The sequence below is a fragment of the Phodopus roborovskii genome, unplaced genomic scaffold, assembly GCF_943737965.1.
Source record: "Phodopus roborovskii unplaced genomic scaffold, PHOROB, whole genome shotgun sequence".
NCBI classification, from domain to species: Eukaryota; Metazoa; Chordata; class Mammalia; order Rodentia; family Cricetidae; genus Phodopus; species Phodopus roborovskii.
Window position 1 is genome coordinate 31,531,460 of NW_026126418.1, and position 18,125 is coordinate 31,549,584.

General features: G+C 40.9%; 1 protein-coding gene across 1 annotated transcript in view; it reads left to right on the forward strand.

Moving 5' to 3' along the window:
• Positions 1 to 14,355: 14,355 nt before the first annotated feature.
• Ola1 (Obg like ATPase 1) overlaps positions 14,356 to 18,125 on the forward strand; it is a 127,524-nt gene continuing 123,754 nt past the window's right edge. Inside the window, exons 1-2 of the mRNA XM_051184469.1 lie at positions 14,356 to 14,522; positions 15,812 to 15,912. Coding sequence (XP_051040426.1) covers positions 15,812 to 15,912 — 101 coding nt within the window. The 5' untranslated portion in view covers positions 14,356 to 14,522. The remainder of the gene's footprint in view (positions 14,523 to 15,811; positions 15,913 to 18,125) is intronic.

Consider the following 18,125-nt stretch of genomic DNA (forward strand, 5'->3'; position numbering starts at 1 on the left):
AGGTCAATTCTGTTCCCTCAATCCCTCTCCTTCCTTCTTTTTGAGACAGGATCTGTTATTGAACTCGGACCAGCTATTCCCAGGGATCCTCCTGTCTGTCTCCTTCCCCCTACTATTACAGGTGAGCATGGCTTTTTACATGGGTTCTGGGGATTTGAACTCAGGTCCTTATGGTTGTACAGCAAGCACTTTACTTGGGATCTATCTCTTTTATAAAAAGCACTGAGTCTATTCACACCTTCATGAAGTAACAACTCTCTGAAGGTCATAACTTATAATACCATCATAATGAGGGGTATTATTTAGACACTTGCATTTGGGCAAACATGAACATTCACTCCATAACAAAACTCAATTGCTATGATTGCAGCTACGTAAGAGACCACAAACAAGACCAGAAGAACTACTCAGGGGAACCCTTGACAATCCATAGAATAAAGAGAAGTGATAAAGCCACTGTGGGTTTAAGTCACTAAAACCTTGGGGCTCTACAGAGCAATAGATAATAAAATAGAAACTAGATTCACCTCAGGGGTTGCTGTAACATAAATCTAAGTCATATGCCATTGGTGTGGGGGACCAGTTGGAAGGCAGAGGCTAGAAGGGCCATAAGGAGACTGTAAGTAGGACAAAGGACAGTGTCATTGGATCAGAATCAAATATTTTTTTTATAATTGTCCTCCTTTTTGGAAGTATCGGTTGTGGATATTTTGTTCCTTTTCAGTCATTGTCTTTGTAACCGCATGTGTAGGAGATAGTCTTTTTGATTGTAGGTCTTTATACTCAGGCTGCTGCACCAGAAAGCGTGCTGGGAAAGGCTTACCCACTCCTTGTCTGATTTAGATCAATCTGGAATTTGAGTTGATGCCGTAATTGTATGAGACAGTCAGGAGTTTGCGAAGGGGTGAATGTATTTTTCCCTTTAGAGGGCTGCAAACTCTTGTGGCCTAAGAACAGGCTCCAATAGCTAGTTTCTAAAGATTAATCACCCCCCACCCTCATTCCCAAATACCTCGTCTGCTGGTATATATTTTCCTCTGTTCATATCAAGAGATAAAACTTACTTCCCTTCCTTGAGTCTAGTTGACTGACTGAAAGAATGTGGGCAAAATTATAGTCTAGGACTTCCAGACTGTGGCCCTGAGAAAAATGACAGCTTCTATTTCTCTTCAAATGCTGTCAGTCCTTTGAGTTTCAGAAATTCAGGTGCCTTAATCAGTGACCCCAGATGGCAAACACCAAATGTTAGCCAAATAGTTGTAACAATTTTGGATCTATCTTCTGGAGTTCCCTGGGAGCACATTAAGCAGTTAAGTAATGTAATATGCTTTTGTTCTTTCTAGAAAAACTTTAAAGTTTAACGAAGAGAAAAATACAATCTGTAATTATAAAGAGTGATATTCTAAAAACCTTGCATATTCTTAAATGGAAATAAACCCATATTTTACATATATTATCATATAATGTATGTATTGGTACTATATATGTTTTTATGTGTATGTACATATATAATACATGTACATATGCATGCTTCATTTGGATATATATTTCTAATTCTCATTTTCTCAAATCGCAAGACTTTTATTGGTCTTAATTTCTTCTTTGTGCATGAATAATCTGAATAAGACTGAGTAAGACATAAACTGACTAGTTCATATGTCAACTTGACATAAGCTGGGGTCCTCCATGAGGAAGGACTCTTAATGGAGAAAATCCTTCATAGGATTGACCTGCAGGCAAGTCTGCAGGATGTTTTCTTGACTGATGATTGACATGGGAGGGTCCAGCTCCCTGTGGGCAATGTTACACCTGGGCAGCTGGCCATAGATTCTGTAAGGAAGCCTGCTGAGCAAGACTTGAAGAGCAAGGCTGTAAACAGCAGTCCCTGGCCTCTGCCTGAGTTTCTGCCTCCAGTATCCTGTCTTGACTTTTTTCCCAGGATGAACTGTGTTGGGGAAGTGAAAGCAAAATAAACCCTTTCCTCCCCAAGTTGATTTTGGCCATGGTGTTTCATCACAGGAATAGAAACCCCCAACTAAGAAATACTAGAAGTTTGTTTTGTTCCTTATCTTGATAACACATTTTTATTTTTATTTCTGTTTCTATGGGAAAATCTTGTTACTCATGAGAGCCTTTGACTGGCCTTGTGCTGTCTAGTGAGGCAGAGAACTATTCATTGCACTAGACTTTCTTTGCAGTTGATGTTTGTCTCATAAAGTGCAGCAGAAGACAAGCGTGTATGACAGGCACATTTCAGGAAGTTTGACTTTTAAGGAAATAATATGGAAAGCGAACATTAAAAAAACAAGCAGTGTGAAATACCTTCAAAGCCTCACATTGAAGACGAATTCTTTGGTTAAAGAATAGTGAAAATTCTATACTTTCCCAAGATAGCTCATTTCAGTTTATTCACAGATTGTTAGGTAGTTATATTTAGCTAACAATTCTATACAAAGATCTCTTAGTCTGTCTTAGAAGAATAGTTTTATATAAATGTGAACAATTGTTTGGTGGCAAATCAAGTTCTTTTTATCCACCTGTTCAGAGCTAGCACACTTTGGCTTGCTTTATGATTATGTTTTCAGTTGGTTAGAACTTTATTATGCCTTAATTGAACATGTTATCAGGAGTGGTATGGACAACTGTGGAGAGAAGATTCTGGCAGGCAAGTCCTTGTAGGACCTCGCTTCTGTCCACTGGCAGTGGACACCCATATTCTGCCCTTGTCACAGGAAGTTATGCATTGTGAGGAAACTGTATCCTTGTATTTCTCTGAGACGTTCTCCAGCCATCTCAGTTAACCCCATCTCAGGATTGCTCCCTTGCTTCAGAATGTAGTTCTTTCTAGTCTGGTGCCACATTAATTTTACTTGTCGATACAACAAGGCTTATTTACCACACTGAGTCCTTTGTCCTTTCCCCTGTTAGGTTAAGGAACTTTTGAAGAAGGAATTGCAGTTCATCCATCTTTATCTCTCTTCTGGGAGCACAATATCTGGCATGGCATTCGCTCCAATAAATGCCTATAAAGGTGAAAGTTAAAGTGAAGACTTCCGTAATGAGTCTGCACCTGTTGCACTGACCATGACCATTGGGGCATGGAGACAGGTGCAGGCGTGACCTGGGGGGGGGACTAGGTCTGGAGTCTCGGACCCCAAGTCTTTCTCTTATTTCCTGGTTGGAGATGAGAGCATCCAGAGGTATCCTTGGAATGCTTGGAATGGGAACCTGCCGCAGTCATCTGTTTGTGATGTAAGTGATTTCTCTCCAAATAAATATCCATCAGACAATATTTTGCCCTGGAATCTTATTTCCCATATTTTAGACTTCTGATCTTAGAGGGGGACAATCAAATCAAGACTTAGAAAGATACCTTCAGGGGAACCACTAGAAAACATGATTTTTACTTCTTTAAAAAGCTTTACTAAGTGAGTGTTATGCTGCACTCCTTTAATCCCAGCACTCAGGAGGTAGAGGTAGGCACATCTCCGTGGGTTCAAGGTCAGTCTGGTCTACATAGTGAGTTCCTAGACAGTCAGAGTTATGTAGAGAGACCCTGTCACCAAAAAAACATTATTGAGTGACTTACTAAGACTCAGAGATAATTATGATGTTATGATGAACTCTAGGAGACAGTTAAATCTACATTCTTTCAGGTTATCATATATATGTCAAATAGTTTATTTTTAGACAGGATCTCACTATGTAGCCACAGATTGCCTGGCCTGAAACTCACTATGTAGATCAGGCTGGCTTTGAACACACAGAGATCTGTCTTCCTCTGCCTCCCCTCAGTATGTGTGTGTGTGTGTGTGTGTGTGTGTGTGTGTGTGTGTGTGTGTAACACACAGTAGCCTACTTGTGGGGCTCAGAGGACAACTTTAGGAGTTGGTTTAGTCTTTTATGTGTTGACTCCTGGGATCCAACTCAACCTGCTGAATCATCTGATTGCTGCCCCTTCCTTTTTTATGCCATCGATCTGTTGACAAAATTATGTCAATCATTTTGTTGGCTATGGATGATTGCTTCCTTGTAGTGTCTTAACTTGTCCCACTATTCTTTGTATTTCTTGTAAACTGGGAGTTAGAACTAACGGCTCATTTGGATTCAGTTTTAACTTCTTTGTCAACAGAATTATATTGCTATCACAGTAGGGGGTGTGGTAGTTTGAATGAGAATGGCTCCCATATGCTCATATAGTTGTTTGGTGCCCAGGTTGTGGAACTGTTTGGGAAGGGTTAGGAGGTGTGGTCTTGTTGGAGGAGGTGTGTCACTTCAGGCAGGTTTTGAAGTTTCAAAAGCCTACATCATTCTCAGTTAGCTCTGTCTACCTCATGGTTGTATCTTAGGATGTACGCTCTGAGATCCAGCTCCATGCCTTCCTGGCTACTGTCGTGTTCTCCACCATGATGGTCATGAATTCTAACCCTCTGAAACTGTAAGCCCCAAATAAACTCTTGCTTCTATAATTTGCCTCAGTCATGGTATCTTATCACAATGTGGTGGTTGGAATAAGAATGGCCTCCATAGGTTCATAGATATGAATGTTTGGGTACCAGGGTGTGGCAATATTTGATAGGATAAGAAGGTGTGATTTGTTGGAGGAAATATGTCACTGGAGGTGGGCTTTGAGGTTTTAATGGTCCAAGCCAGGTCCAGAGGCTTTCTCTACCTGCTGCCTGTGCATACAGATATAGAATTCTCAGCTACCTCTCCAGTATCATGTCTGTCTGCATGCCACCATCTTCCTTGCCATGATGATAATAGACAAAATCCCTGAAACTGTAAGCAGGTCCTTTATACGTGTTGATTTGGTCATGGTCTCTCTTCACAGTAATAAAGCCCTAACTAAGACACACAGCAATAGAAAAGTGACTGACACAGAAGGCATATAATGTCTGTTTATCTCACTTTTAGTAATGCTAAGTTGATGGCTCATTGAAGAAATAATGACTTAACCTTTATGTTGTATAGTGCACTGCCAATCTTTCTCCTTGTGGTTTTACTATCCACTAGTGAGGACTGTCTACCTCATAGAATGGTACTCTTAACTATATCACTTCTTTCATGTTTATTAACATCATTTCTTACCATTAGGTCTATTTTGTTGTGGAATATTTGTGTACACTATAAAGATGTGTCTTGGCCTAAGGTACCTTCTGATTGGTTCAATAAAGGGCTAAATGACCAATAGCTAGGCAGAAGAGAATAGGCAGATTTCCAGGGAGAGAGAGGAAAATGAGAAGGAATCTAGGTGCTTCAAATTATGGCAGAGATTCTGAGAAAGTCAGACATGCCATACTGAGGAGAGGTAACTGAGCCATATGGCAGAACATAGATGTTAATAGATGGGTTAATAAAGTTGTAAGAATTAGTTGGAAACAAGCCTAAACTAAAGGCTGTTTTCATATTTAATAGTAAGTCTCTGCATCATTATTTGGGGGCCAGTAATCCAAAGATAGTCTGACAAGAAAGTATGATATATTTGGCATCCAACATCTGGCACATAAATCCACATAGGGCGCGATTAAAAAAAAGTTCCAAACATGGAGTAGTATGCAGCCTGGCAACTGTGTTCTCTTGGTGTGCTTGTTGTGTACAAAGGATGGAAGCCAGGAAGCCAGATGTCTCTGTTGTTTCTTAGTTTTGGAAATATTTGCGTTGTATTTCCTGATATCCTTCTCAGGTCTTTGATGGAGTTGAAGATGAGATAGTTATAGTTACAGATTTCCTTCTTACCAAATTCAGAAGAAAAAAAAAAACTCACAAAAGAGATGTATAGTGTATAAGGTTCAGAGATAGAAAAGCTTAAGTTGTTTATCTAAGAAAATGTTTTGAGGTCTAAAAAAAATAGCTTTGGGCTGACAACACAAATTATGATAGGAAATGGTTTGGGTATAGAACATTGGACTCATCAAGAGAGAATAGATAATAGAATATTTTCTCCAAAACTGTCAAATACAAATTGACTGGACATTATGAATGTTATTCTTACCTCTAATTATTCTTATTATATGTAGTTTTACTGTGTTAGAGTTGTCTTTTTGTCAGTAGCATATATATCTCTACAAATAGTCAAAGTCTTATGTTCTAAAACATGCCCCCCAAATTATTTTTGTGTGGCTAAATCATTAGCTTGATAAAGAGTTTGTTTATTTTAGCAAGTCTTTTGATAATTTGTAAGGCAATGCTGTTTGTCTTACTTTATAAGCATCATTAGAAAATAGTTTTGTCCAAGTCTGTGTTAAGAATTGAGGTTAAAAGAAGAGATGAGAAGCAGCAGCTCAGGATCTCATCAGCCCCTTACGTGCATTAATTTTTTTTTTTTTTTTTTTTTTTTTGCCAATGATTTCACAGCAATTCATCCAAGATTCCCTGCAGAAACTGTTCCAGGACAAAAAAATCTAATCACTGCCTCAATTTAGATAATCCTGGTCAAGTCCTCGACACCGATGCTGGAATCTTAATGTAACAAGCTCTTGTCTGTTTTTGAATACTGAAGCCAATGACATGTCTTCCAACAGTTAATAATCACATAGACCAAATTGAAATGGTCATGATTAAAGAAAAGAAATCCTAGCCAAGCAATCCCTTTGAAGTCCATATTTGTACATAAAATATTTGAATTAAACTTTTGATCCTGAAAGAAGAACACCCATACACACACATTTCTTTTTCAATAGGTGTTTTTATTTTATTTTTAAAGAGTGGTCTTAGGCTCACAGCAAAATGGAGAGGAAGTTACAGAGATTTCTCACACCCCTCCTGTCCCCACAATGCATGGACTCCCACTACCAGTCTCCTTAAATGGAGCAGTATATTTGCTAACAGCTGATGAGCCTGGCTGATACCTCTCCTCCAAAGTCCATAGACCCTAGAGTTCATTTTGAGGCTGTGACTCTTTGGGTTAGGACAGAGTTATTAAGCATTGTAGTATTATGCAAAGTCATTTCATTGCTCTAAAGCCCTCTGTGCTCAGCTACTCCTTTATCTCTCCATCTGACCTTGGCAAGCACAGATTCCTCCACCTTTCTTAGTTTGTGCCTTTTCAAAATGTCATATTGTCATAGACTGGAAATCATGTAGCATTTTCAGAATGGCTCTTCTGGCTTAAGTTCCTTAAATGTTGCTTGCTTGCTTGCTTGCTTGCTTCCTTCCTTCCTTCCTTCCTTCCTTCCTTCCTTCCTTCCTTCCTTTCCTTGTCCCTCCCTCCTCCTCCCTTCCCTCCCTCCCTGCTTTTTCTCTTTTTCTGAGTCAGGGTCTCACTGAATATGTGCCTAAAACTGGGTAAAACTGTTTGAATAGATCAAGCTGACAATGAATTCACAGGGATCCATCTACCTCTTCCTTCTGAGTGCTGGGATTATAGTCATATGTCACCACACCTTGATGTGTATTATTTTTGTGTGTCTACATGTGTCCATGTATGTATATGTGTGTGGAGATCACAGGGTAACTTATGGGAGCTTGTTCTCTCCTACCATGTGGATCCTGAGGTTCAAACTCAGGTGGTCAGGCTTGGCAGTGTTTTTACCCATTGAGTCATCCTGCCAGCTCTTGAGACTTAACAGGTGTTTTTATGGGGCTTGGCAGATGGTTCAGCAGTTAAGTGCACTCACTGGTTGCTTTTCCAGTGAGCAGGGATTTTGATTCCCATCACCTACATGACAGCTTACAACCATCATAAAACTCCAGTCCCAGGGCATCTAACACTCTCTTCTGTCCCCTGTGGGCACCAGGCATGCGTTTGGTGCATGGACATACACACTGGCAATAGAGTCAAACACATAAAATAAATGAAAAAAAAAAAAGGTGTTTTTATACCAACCTTCCAAACAACAACATCCCAACCCTTATCTAATGTCTTACATCAGTTTCCAAAGATTATGTAGTGCTTCCTGAACTCATCAGCTCCTGCACCTCTCTTCAACACAACTTCTTGGAGAATCACTGTTACAGGAACAATGTCCTCCCTGCATACAATGTAATAGTTCTCAGGAGAGTCTAAGTTCTTTTCTGCCTTGGCCACTGCAAATATTGCTTGGCTATTAGACATAGACTGTAAACCAATTTAAACAGAAAATGGAAGTTCTTGGTAGGAAGCAAGGTTATCAGAGAGCTTGAGGTTTGAAAAGTAAACAGGCCATTAGATAGATTAGCCACTTGGAATTGGACACTTAGAACTTGTGATTGCTCTTTCCTCTCTCAGTTTCTCCCCATCCATCTTATGATTACTTGCCCCATTTCTGCCTTTTCTTTCTTTAGAATAGATCTCTGAAAAAAAAAAAAGTGCCTAACGCATTCCTCAGCCCTGGTTTTATGTTCTCCTTTAAGCAGCTTATAGCATTTGTTATTATGGCTTAACTCCAACTTCTAAAAATAAAGAGAATCGTTATTTTGTCTGCTTGGGTTTGCTGTCCCTGGTGCAATATATTATGACCAGAAGGCTACAAACAGGAGACTTGAGAGGAATAAAGCCCTTTTGGAATAAAGAGGCCTGGCATTTGTAGGTGCCATCACAGATATCAGTCACCACCTTTGGTGAAAGTGGAGCAGCCTATGCAGATGTGGTGGTTATCTGTAATGCCAACTCCCAGGAAACGGAGGCAGATGGATTATGAGTTTGAGCCCAGCCTGGTGTAAACAGTGAGAATGTCTTTAAAAAAAGGAGGGCTGGGAAGTGGCTTAGTTGGTACTGTGCATGTTGTGCGAGCATGAGGGCAGCTGAGTTAGACCCTCAGAACCCATATAAAAAGCCAGATGTGGAGGCTGGGAAAGGAGAGACAGGAAGACTGTGGGGTTTACTGGTTAGCCAGGCTTGCCTAATGGGTGAGCCCCAGATCCCAGTCATCCCAGTGAGGGACATGGCAGGCTCCTGAGGAATGACACTAATGGCTGGTGTACACACACATACACACCTCCACATTCACGCCTAAACAAACACACATATTTCCTACAAAGGAAAGGTATTGTATTTATGTGTGTGGGTGTTTTGTTTGGATGTCTGTGCACGATGTGGCTGCCTGATGCCCTCAGAGGCCAGAGAAGGTATCAGATCCTCTGGAACTGGAATTATAGTTTTGAGTTGCCATGCGGGTGCTGGGAATTGAACCAGTGTCTTCTGGAAGAGCAGCCAGTACTCTTAATCACTGAACCATTACACCCCCCCAAAAAAGGGACATTTTGATCGGAGTACAATAGCCCCATCTTCTTTTCTATGGTTTTACGTTCTAGGGTTTAACCATGCCCAATTGCAGTGTTAGAATATTAAACAGAAAGTTCCAGAAATAAGTAATTCCCAAGTTTTAAATCATGTTATTCTGAAGAGAGCAATGCAATCTTGTGTTGTCTTATTTTTTCAAATTTTTCTTTTTATGTTATTTAAATAACCTTTTCCATTTATTTTATATACCACTGTTGTTTCCCTCCTCCCCCGTGTCCCTCCCCCTTTCCCATCTACCATCTGCCCATCTCCACTGTGCTATCTTATGCTTTCCTTCCTGGGATGTGTGACTAACTTATCACATGACCTAGCACATCTATACTCTAAATACTCCTCACCTGTGAGTTATATAGGATCTACTCAGTTTTGCCCAGTGAAATGGAAGATGTTTGCTGGTGGCTTCGGAGATGTAGTTCCTTTTTTTCCTAAGAGGTCCACTAGAAGACAAGTCTTTCCCTCTCTTACTCCCCATATTTTAGTGTTATCCAGAACTGCAATAGTCTTTTTGTTGTTAGCTGGAGGATGAGACCAGAGGAAGACCCAGCAACATAAAGCCATGATATGGGGGAGAAATCAGAGTAATTGAAAATTGTGTCACTATTGAATCTATCAGACCTGAAATTCTGTTTCTGCACTTCGCTATTTATCTATTTGGACTTTGTGAAGCAGGATAAATTTTTACTGAACTATATTTTTTGCTACTCACAGCTAAAATCATTGGCTAGCCCCAAACACTGATTGCATAGTTACTTCCATGGATTAGCAGGTACATTTTGATGTTGCCTCAGGAAAATAACATTTCTTCTAAGAATGCCATGTCTTTACCTGTGAATCACAGTGGTAATAGCATAACAAAGATCTACTAGCTTCTAACCTGCATTCTTTCAGATACTATGAGCAATTGGTTAAATTGGGACACGAAATAAATTTCAAACACCTATACGCTGGAATATTCTATTCCAGCACTTGGCTGGAATAGAAACAGTGACTAAACGTTTTCTTTTGCCAGTTCACTTATGGGCAACTTTCTAAAGTCATGATCTGTTAAGTGAAAGAATAAAAATGGAAAATCTGCTTCTTTGCTGGTTCTTAATGGGCTGAGTGCTGTGCTGTGATGATGGGATAGGGAAAGGTCGTGATGACCAGTCGCAGTGACAGTATAGGGAGAGGGGTGATGACTCATCATAGTATGGACTATAGAATCAAAAATCTTGAGTCAGGGAAAACCAAAGAGTCTTATCTTAACCTTAGTATTAATCAACTGCAGCTAAATTATGTAGGCATTCTGTCAGTTTTTGTTTGTCTGATTGTTTGAGATAGGCTCTTACTGTGTAGCCTTGGCTGGCCCAGAGCTGGTTATGTACATCAAGCTAGTCTTGAATTCACAGAGATTCTCATAAGGCATCTTCCACCATGCTCAGCCCATCTGTAGATTAAAAAAAAAAAAAGATTTATTTACTTTATGTGTATGGGTATTTTGCTTGCATGTAAGTGCACTGTGTGTGTGCTTGATCATTGAGGAGGCTAGATGAGGGTTCTGGATCCCTTGGAACTGGTGTTTATGTCCTATGGGTGCTGGGAACTGAACTTGGGTCTTTTACAAGAATATCAAGTGCTCTCACCTGTTGAGGCATCTCTTCAACCCCCCATCTGAAGAGATTTCCGGGCTGTTATTACATACACTCACTGCATAAGGACTTGTCTCCACACAAACTCACATATTCCTCAAAGGCAAAGGACTGTGTTCAGCTTGTTCTTCATAACCCGAAAGATCACTGCCTGGGATGGAGTAGGAGCCTGTTCAAGAACACAAATGCATATGGACAACAAAATATAAATAGATATTCTAAAGTTTTCATTTGTTATACATCTAGATATTGGATATGGCAAACCTTCGTGTAGAGACAATTTTGATGAAAGTAATAGAGAAGAATGCTATTTTGTTTTTTTATTATATCTTATAAGGGATTGTGTCAGGACTAATCAATAGGGGTTGCTATGGTTTGGTTTATGTTTGTCTCTTATAATGGTTACTTTTCTTATTGTGGTAACAAAGTAATTGACAAGAAGCAAAGTAAGGAAGGGTTTACTTTGGCTTACATTTCTAGTGTACAGAGTCTGACTTAGGGCCAGGAAGCACAGTAGGAGAAACATGAGATGGCTATCACATTGACTAAGCAGTCAGGTAGTGGAGAACAGGCAGGAAATGAGGTTAGACTACAAAACCTCAAGTCCTAACCCCAGTGGCCCACTTCCTCCAGCAAGGATCTACCTCCTGAAGATTCTATAACCCTGTGGAAACAGAAATATTCTGTTAGTCTTTAAACCTTTGAACAGTCAGAAAAAAAATTTTTTTAATTAATGTTAGACTGGCAAACTTGTTTCCTGAGCCTTCCCCTTTGTGCACATTAGTCAATCCCTTGTTACTGTGAAGCCCACCTCTTGCCAATGGGATGAGAGTAGTTAAGGACTATTCTAGAATAAACGAATTTCCCTTCCTTGTGTGTTCCTTTGTACAACAGGGAGATGACTTTGTGTCAGGGTGAATTACTTTCCTAATGGAAAGTAATTAGGTCTCCAGAGATGCTGTCCTCAGAGGGATTAAGGTATTCTTGTCAGACATTAGTCTGTTCTCCTGTGAAGTGTGTCACAAAAGAGAAAGAGAGGAGATGGGTGTGGTACTCTATATCTGTAATGCCAGCTACTCAGGATTCTTACGTGTTTATCACTTGAGCTCAGGAATCTGACTCCAATTTGGGCAAGAGTCCCCATTCTGAAAACTGGGGGTAATATGCACTAAGTCCAAGATGTACTATACTTTACTTTGCGCAAACAGTCCTAGCAACAGCTCTTATATTCAAAGTCACATTAGTTTTAACTGTTACCATTGCTTATTTCACGGGCTCTTCTTTCATTGTGTAAAACAGCAGATACTCACTTGGGTCTTCTCTCAAAACTACCTGCTTTATGACAGGGGGCCCGTACACAGGGATGTTACGATTGTGAATTGTATCGCTCCTATCTACCTGGCTGCTTCACATGGGCCCTTAGGGAAACTATCAAAATTAGGCAAACTAGGTATTTCCTGTGAATAAAAGTTGACCTCTTGACCCTTCACTGTAAGTTGGAAATGGAGTTCAGTTACTACAGTGGTTCTCAACCTTCTTAAGGCTTTGACCCTTTAATACAGTTCTTCATGTTGTGGTGACCCCCAAACATAACAATATCTCATTACAACTTCATAATGGTATTTTTGCTACAGTTATGAATCGTGATGCAAATATCTGATATGCAACCCCTGTGGAAGGGCCATTTGACCCTCAAAAGGTTGAGACCCTCAGGTTGTGTACTAACACTGTGTACTAAGTGTTAATAGCAACAACTGGTCAATTGCCAGAATCACTGTGTGTCTATTTGTATGATCTGCTTTGTCCGGGCACTTTAAAGTCAGTCAAAAGAGCTGGGAGGAAAGATAAAGCTACAGAGAGTAGGGTAATTGACTCAAGGACTTGAGTGAATTAAGGGAATGAGTAGACTCAAAGTGGGAGAAGTCGCTGGATTTGTCCAAAAAGCAGTGAGGAATTGAATTTGATTCTACTACTGCACTCTGGGGAAATTTTCACTTGGCATTGGAGTGGCCGGTTGCAGGGAGTGAGGGGCTATTCGGGATTCTTGAGTTTTTTTTTTTTTTTTTTTTTTTTTTGTGGTTTCTGTTTTCATAAGGAGCACTGTGAACTCAGCTATAGAATTTCATTATTACAGAACAATAAAGTATTATCGAGGAATTACTTTGTGCTGTCCTTGTGAGTTACATTGATGGTGGTTACAAAATATGCACTGACATCTATTTTACAAATACCTGGGTTTGATGACAAGGCTACTAGATTGAGTGCATAGTGTACTAGTATCTGTATAAAGTGAGGACACGGTCGCAGTTAACAATCTTTAAAGAATAATAAAACGAAAGACACATTTTCTGTGTCTTTGACAGTATTCAAAGAAAGCGCTAATGCTTTCCTCAGACCACTCTCATAGGGTGACAGGAAAACCTTAGTGCTATTTCACTATCAGCTGTGGCTCAGTTGCTGCTTACAGTAAAGCTGCTATTCGAGAAGATTCGGAGGAAGAGAACCGTTTTAGAGCCTGAGATGGCTCAGTGTGAAAAGGTGCTGCCTGCCAAGCCTTGAAATCGGAGTGTGAGCCCCAGAAACCCAACGGGGAAGCAGAGAACCTACTCCAAGATGTGCTTTGAATTCCCGTGGCTTGCACGAGTCAATCCACACACACAATAGATAATAAATATAATAATAATAAACAAAGATTTTTGCAGTGATCAGGGTTTGAAAAATGTCTTCTGTCACTAGTTTACGTAACTTTATCAAAATTAACCTTTCTGATACTATTCTGTCATCTGCAAATTGGAGGTAGCAACCAACTCACATCCTTTCCTTTATTTAGAGCTGGTATGCTTGAAAAAATTGTAATTTCTTTGGACATTCACTGCAACAAGTATTTGAAGGTCACTGAAGAAAACCTAATAAAAATACTTTCTCCAGGGGAGTTCATAGTGTAGTCAGCAGGTGTGGAGACTTTATAACATATTATTTTATCCTCACAATCACCTCCTCAGATGGATGGCAACAGTCTCATTTTATAACCAGGAGGAATTATCCAAATTCCAAAGGCCTCTGTTCTTAACTACCCTGAGTAAAAGGAAGGTGACTGTGGTAGTGGGAAAGGATATGGCGATTCTTTAAGTGTTTTCTATACTTCTGTGGTTGCTAGGGGCGCCTTGGATCCTAAGTTTTACTTGGTCCATTTTTCCCTGAAAGTTTAACAACCTCTCAACGTCAGCCCGCCTGAAAAAAGTTATTGGAAAACGGAGTGGAGCAGCGCCATGCAGGTGACGGAGGGCGGGTCTCGGCTCAGTGGGTCAGGGGAAAACGAGGTGGAGCAGATGAAGGAGCGGGAGCGTCCGAGCGGAAGGAAACCCGGAAGCTTTGCTGAAGCCCACGTGTTGAGACGCGGAAAGCCGGGTGCAGCGGCTAAGTTCCCGCCCCCTCGCAGGCCCCGCCCACCCGGGGACCCGGGACCCGGACCAATGGGCGTGGCCCACGTGGGGGCGTGGCCTGCGCACAGGTGCCGCCCCGGCCCGCCCGTTCCGTCGCCTCTGCCGTCGTGCGTGCGGCTCGGCGGAGGGCCGGGCCTGCGCTCTCTCCGCCTTCCTCCCCACCTCCGGCTGCCGGCTACACGGGTATTTGCAGCCCGGTTCCCGGTGCGAACGTCAGCCCTTTGCACGGTGAGTCTCTAGGGAGCACACGGGCGCCCAGGCCAGTGGCTTGCAGGCTAGCACCAGGCCGGAGCCGGGCTGCCCGGATGGACAGCCGGGCAGCGGACAGTGTGGGGCGTGTGGATGAATGAGGCGCCCTCGGAGTAGGCCGCGCGGCCACGAGATCAGCCCTAACCGCAGTTTGGGGAGAGCCTTGCCTCAGGGCGGGACGCCAGTGCGGGGTCAGGAGGGGAAGGTGGTGTGACGGGGTCCTGCTCAGCTGGGCCGCGGGCCACCCCTTGTAGGCCTCAGGACTGGACAGTCTCTCTCCCCATGCAGCTGTTCATTGGAGGCCTGGAGTTGGGCCCGGAACAGGTGTCAAGACCCTAAGAAGGGAGGTCTTTGGCCTCACGATCTGAGATTACAGGTTGGAATATTACTTCAGGAGCGGGGCCCCTGCGTGGCTCTAGGAGGTACAAGCCAGCCAGTAGACAGGGACAGTTTTAGTTTCCAGCTTCTGAGACTGGAGATTGCCAGTATCGTTGGTTCCTATTGCAGGGTTAAAGTGGGATCCAATTTTGCACAGAGGATCTTGGAGCCTGAACAAACAAGCAGAGACAGAAAGTTTGGACTTGTCAATCAAAAGGTTAAAAGTATTTTAAATGGGGCTGAATAGCCTATTGGTAGAGAGCCCTTGCTTTTTAGCATACCTGAAGCTCTGAGGTGGAATTTAAAAGGAGGTGAGGTGAGCACCTGAGAACAATCCAGTGTATGTAGAGCATGTGTTTTGAAGATGTTTACAAGGTGTCAGCGGTGGAAGGTCTGGGTTAGGAGGACCTCCAGGCCTAGCAGTGGCCATTGTGGAGAAAGGTGAAAGGCAGGTCCTACCTAGGTGATGGAGGAGTGATTGGTGAGAGGTGACTTGGTTGCTAGTGTTTCCAGAATGAGTTTTCATTGAGTTGTGTCCATGCCCCTGCTTCCGAGTGCTTTTCTTGATATAATATGACAGGTTAAGAATGGTTGTCAGCAGCCAGGATGCTTGGAACTAAATTGTCTTTGATTCTGCTGCCAGAGCCTTTCTGGGACTACTCAGAGGTGACTTTCACAAACATTAGAATCTGATATGTTCATAGAACCCCGTCCCCTTTTGTTGGAAACAGAATGGCTTGTGCTCTTAGTTGTGGATTGGTATATACAGTATGTTTTATTTTCTTTTACCCAGTAATAGAATTATTTTCTATTTCACAGTAATATATTCTATATTAAGAAATGTGTTTTGTTTATAGGGTTACTTTAAAAACTTTACTTTGACATTTTAGATGCCCCCCAAAAAGGCAGGAGATGGAATTAAACCACCCCCAATCATTGGAAGATTTGGAACCTCACTGAAAATTGGTATTGTAGGATTGCCAAATGTTGGGTAAGTAAAAATTGGGACTTTTTGTGTTTTTATTTTATAAACTTTGAGTCCTGTTGTAGAAATAGAAACTCTCAAGGCAATAAAAATTGTAATGGAAAAAAAAAGGCCAAAATATTACTGTTATAAAACCAGGCTTTAACTTACAATTGTTTTATTTAATTTAGTTTTTATGCACACATTGGAGTTGAGTTACTTATATTGTTTTGCTAACCGAGGAGGAAGAAGCAAGCAGAGTTAAAATATCAATGAGGCAAATCCACTATTTTTTTTTTTTTTAATGTTGGGAGAAACATAGTATTGCATTTCCTGGGAATTGAACCTCCTACCTAGGCTGCTACCAGGAACCTTGTAGCAGAATAATTCAGGAGATAGTTTTAAAACTTTTTAATAAAGCTCTTGAGAGAAGGATTGTCTTGGGGTTGACTTTTTACTGGGGAAGAGGTAAGTACTTTGTGAATGCTTTTGGAAAGCAGGTAAAGAGTTTCTGTTCCTGCATGTTTGAAGGCAGAGGAAGCTGGCTAGCCAGTCTAGTCAAAATGGTGACTAGGCAGTTTTGACCCTGCCTCAGTCATTAAGGTGGCAGGCACTCAGGAAGACACTTGATGTCAGCATCAGGCTGCCTTATACACACCTGAACTTGTCTACACACATTTGAACATACAAATGCATGCCACACACATGTGGGTACACAAAAAAGTGTTTGAACTTGGGAATTATGAGAATAAACTACTGAATTTTCAAAATTAAAGGTAACCTTATATACCATATATTTGCACATAAGGCAGTGATAGAAGATGTGCATGGGTTTATCATAAGTTCTTTGAACATGTAGCTTAAATGTTCAGTGTCTGCTCTTCATTATATAAACTATCTTAGCCAAGCACGGTGGTTCACATCTTCATCCTAGCACTTAAGAGGCTAATACAAAAGCATTACTGTGAGATTAAGGTCAGTCTGGGCCATAGAGAGATCTTGTCTCAGAAACAAACACTCACACATATTAAAAGTGATTAGGGTAAACTAGGTGGTGGTGGTACATGCCTTTAATCCCAGCACTCAGGAGACAGAGGCAGGTAGATCTCCTGGTTGGAGGTCAGCCTGATCCACAGAGTGAGTTCCAGGACAGCCAGAGACCCTGTCTCAAAACAAAAAACAAAAACAAAAAATGAAACAAAAAAAGTGATTAGAGTAATAAATACATCATGGATTTGTGAAGATCACTAGGGCATTTGGGGATGTGCTCTAGGTCTTTAGATTGGTGACATAGAGAACAGCTATGTTGTTCTATGTGCTCCTTGGAACTCCTGTTAGAATCCTCAGTGAATGGCACATGGTACGCTCAAGTTCCCCAGTTCTTAGATTCTTGTAATGTAAAAACATGTACAAATATGGTTGTCCTAGTTTCAATCTCTTGTAGAACAGGTTATATTTTGAAGGGGTTTCCTGCTGTGCTAAAGTCTACTTGTAAAGTAATAATAAATAAAGAGTGGAAATACAGCAAAACAAGTAATCAAGCCAGGTACTGTAGGGTACTGCCAGTACATTTGAAAGCAAATATGATTATAATGTTTGCAGTGCATTTTTTGCTCCAATAAGAAAGGTTTTTAGATATTAGCATTCATCTCTTTAGAATCACTGTAGTCAGAGCATCTTGACTTTAAATAGGACTAATTGAAAAGGGCAATCTTAAGATCTTAAGTGTTTTTTTAAATGTAAGTTTCTTTTAGGGGATATAGAGTATAATCATATGAGAAAATAACCTAAAAGATTTTATTATTCAGTCAGTGTAATTTATGCTTTCAACTTCAAAATAGTCTTTTTAGTTTTATTGAGGTATGTTCTACTTACAGTAAAATTTTACTTAAAATATTGGAATTACATTTTTATTTATTTTGTTTGTGGGTGAGGACACAAACATTGGGGATTAGAGGACAACTTGTGGGTTGGCTCTTCCACCATGTGACTTTAGGGGGTTGGATTTAGGTCCTCAGGCTTGGTGGCAGGCACCTTTCCCTGCTGAGCCATCTTGCTGACTTGAATTTATTCAGCTTTGATAGGGAAGTCCTGAAGATTTAATTTAACTCAAGGCTTATGTGAAAATTCTTTTGTCTTTAAGTGATAGTTTACTCAATTTTGGCATTTGTGCTTGGTTGTAAAATTTCTTTTTATGGAATGAACTTTCCATTAAGCAGTATCAGGTAGGGTTCACTGTA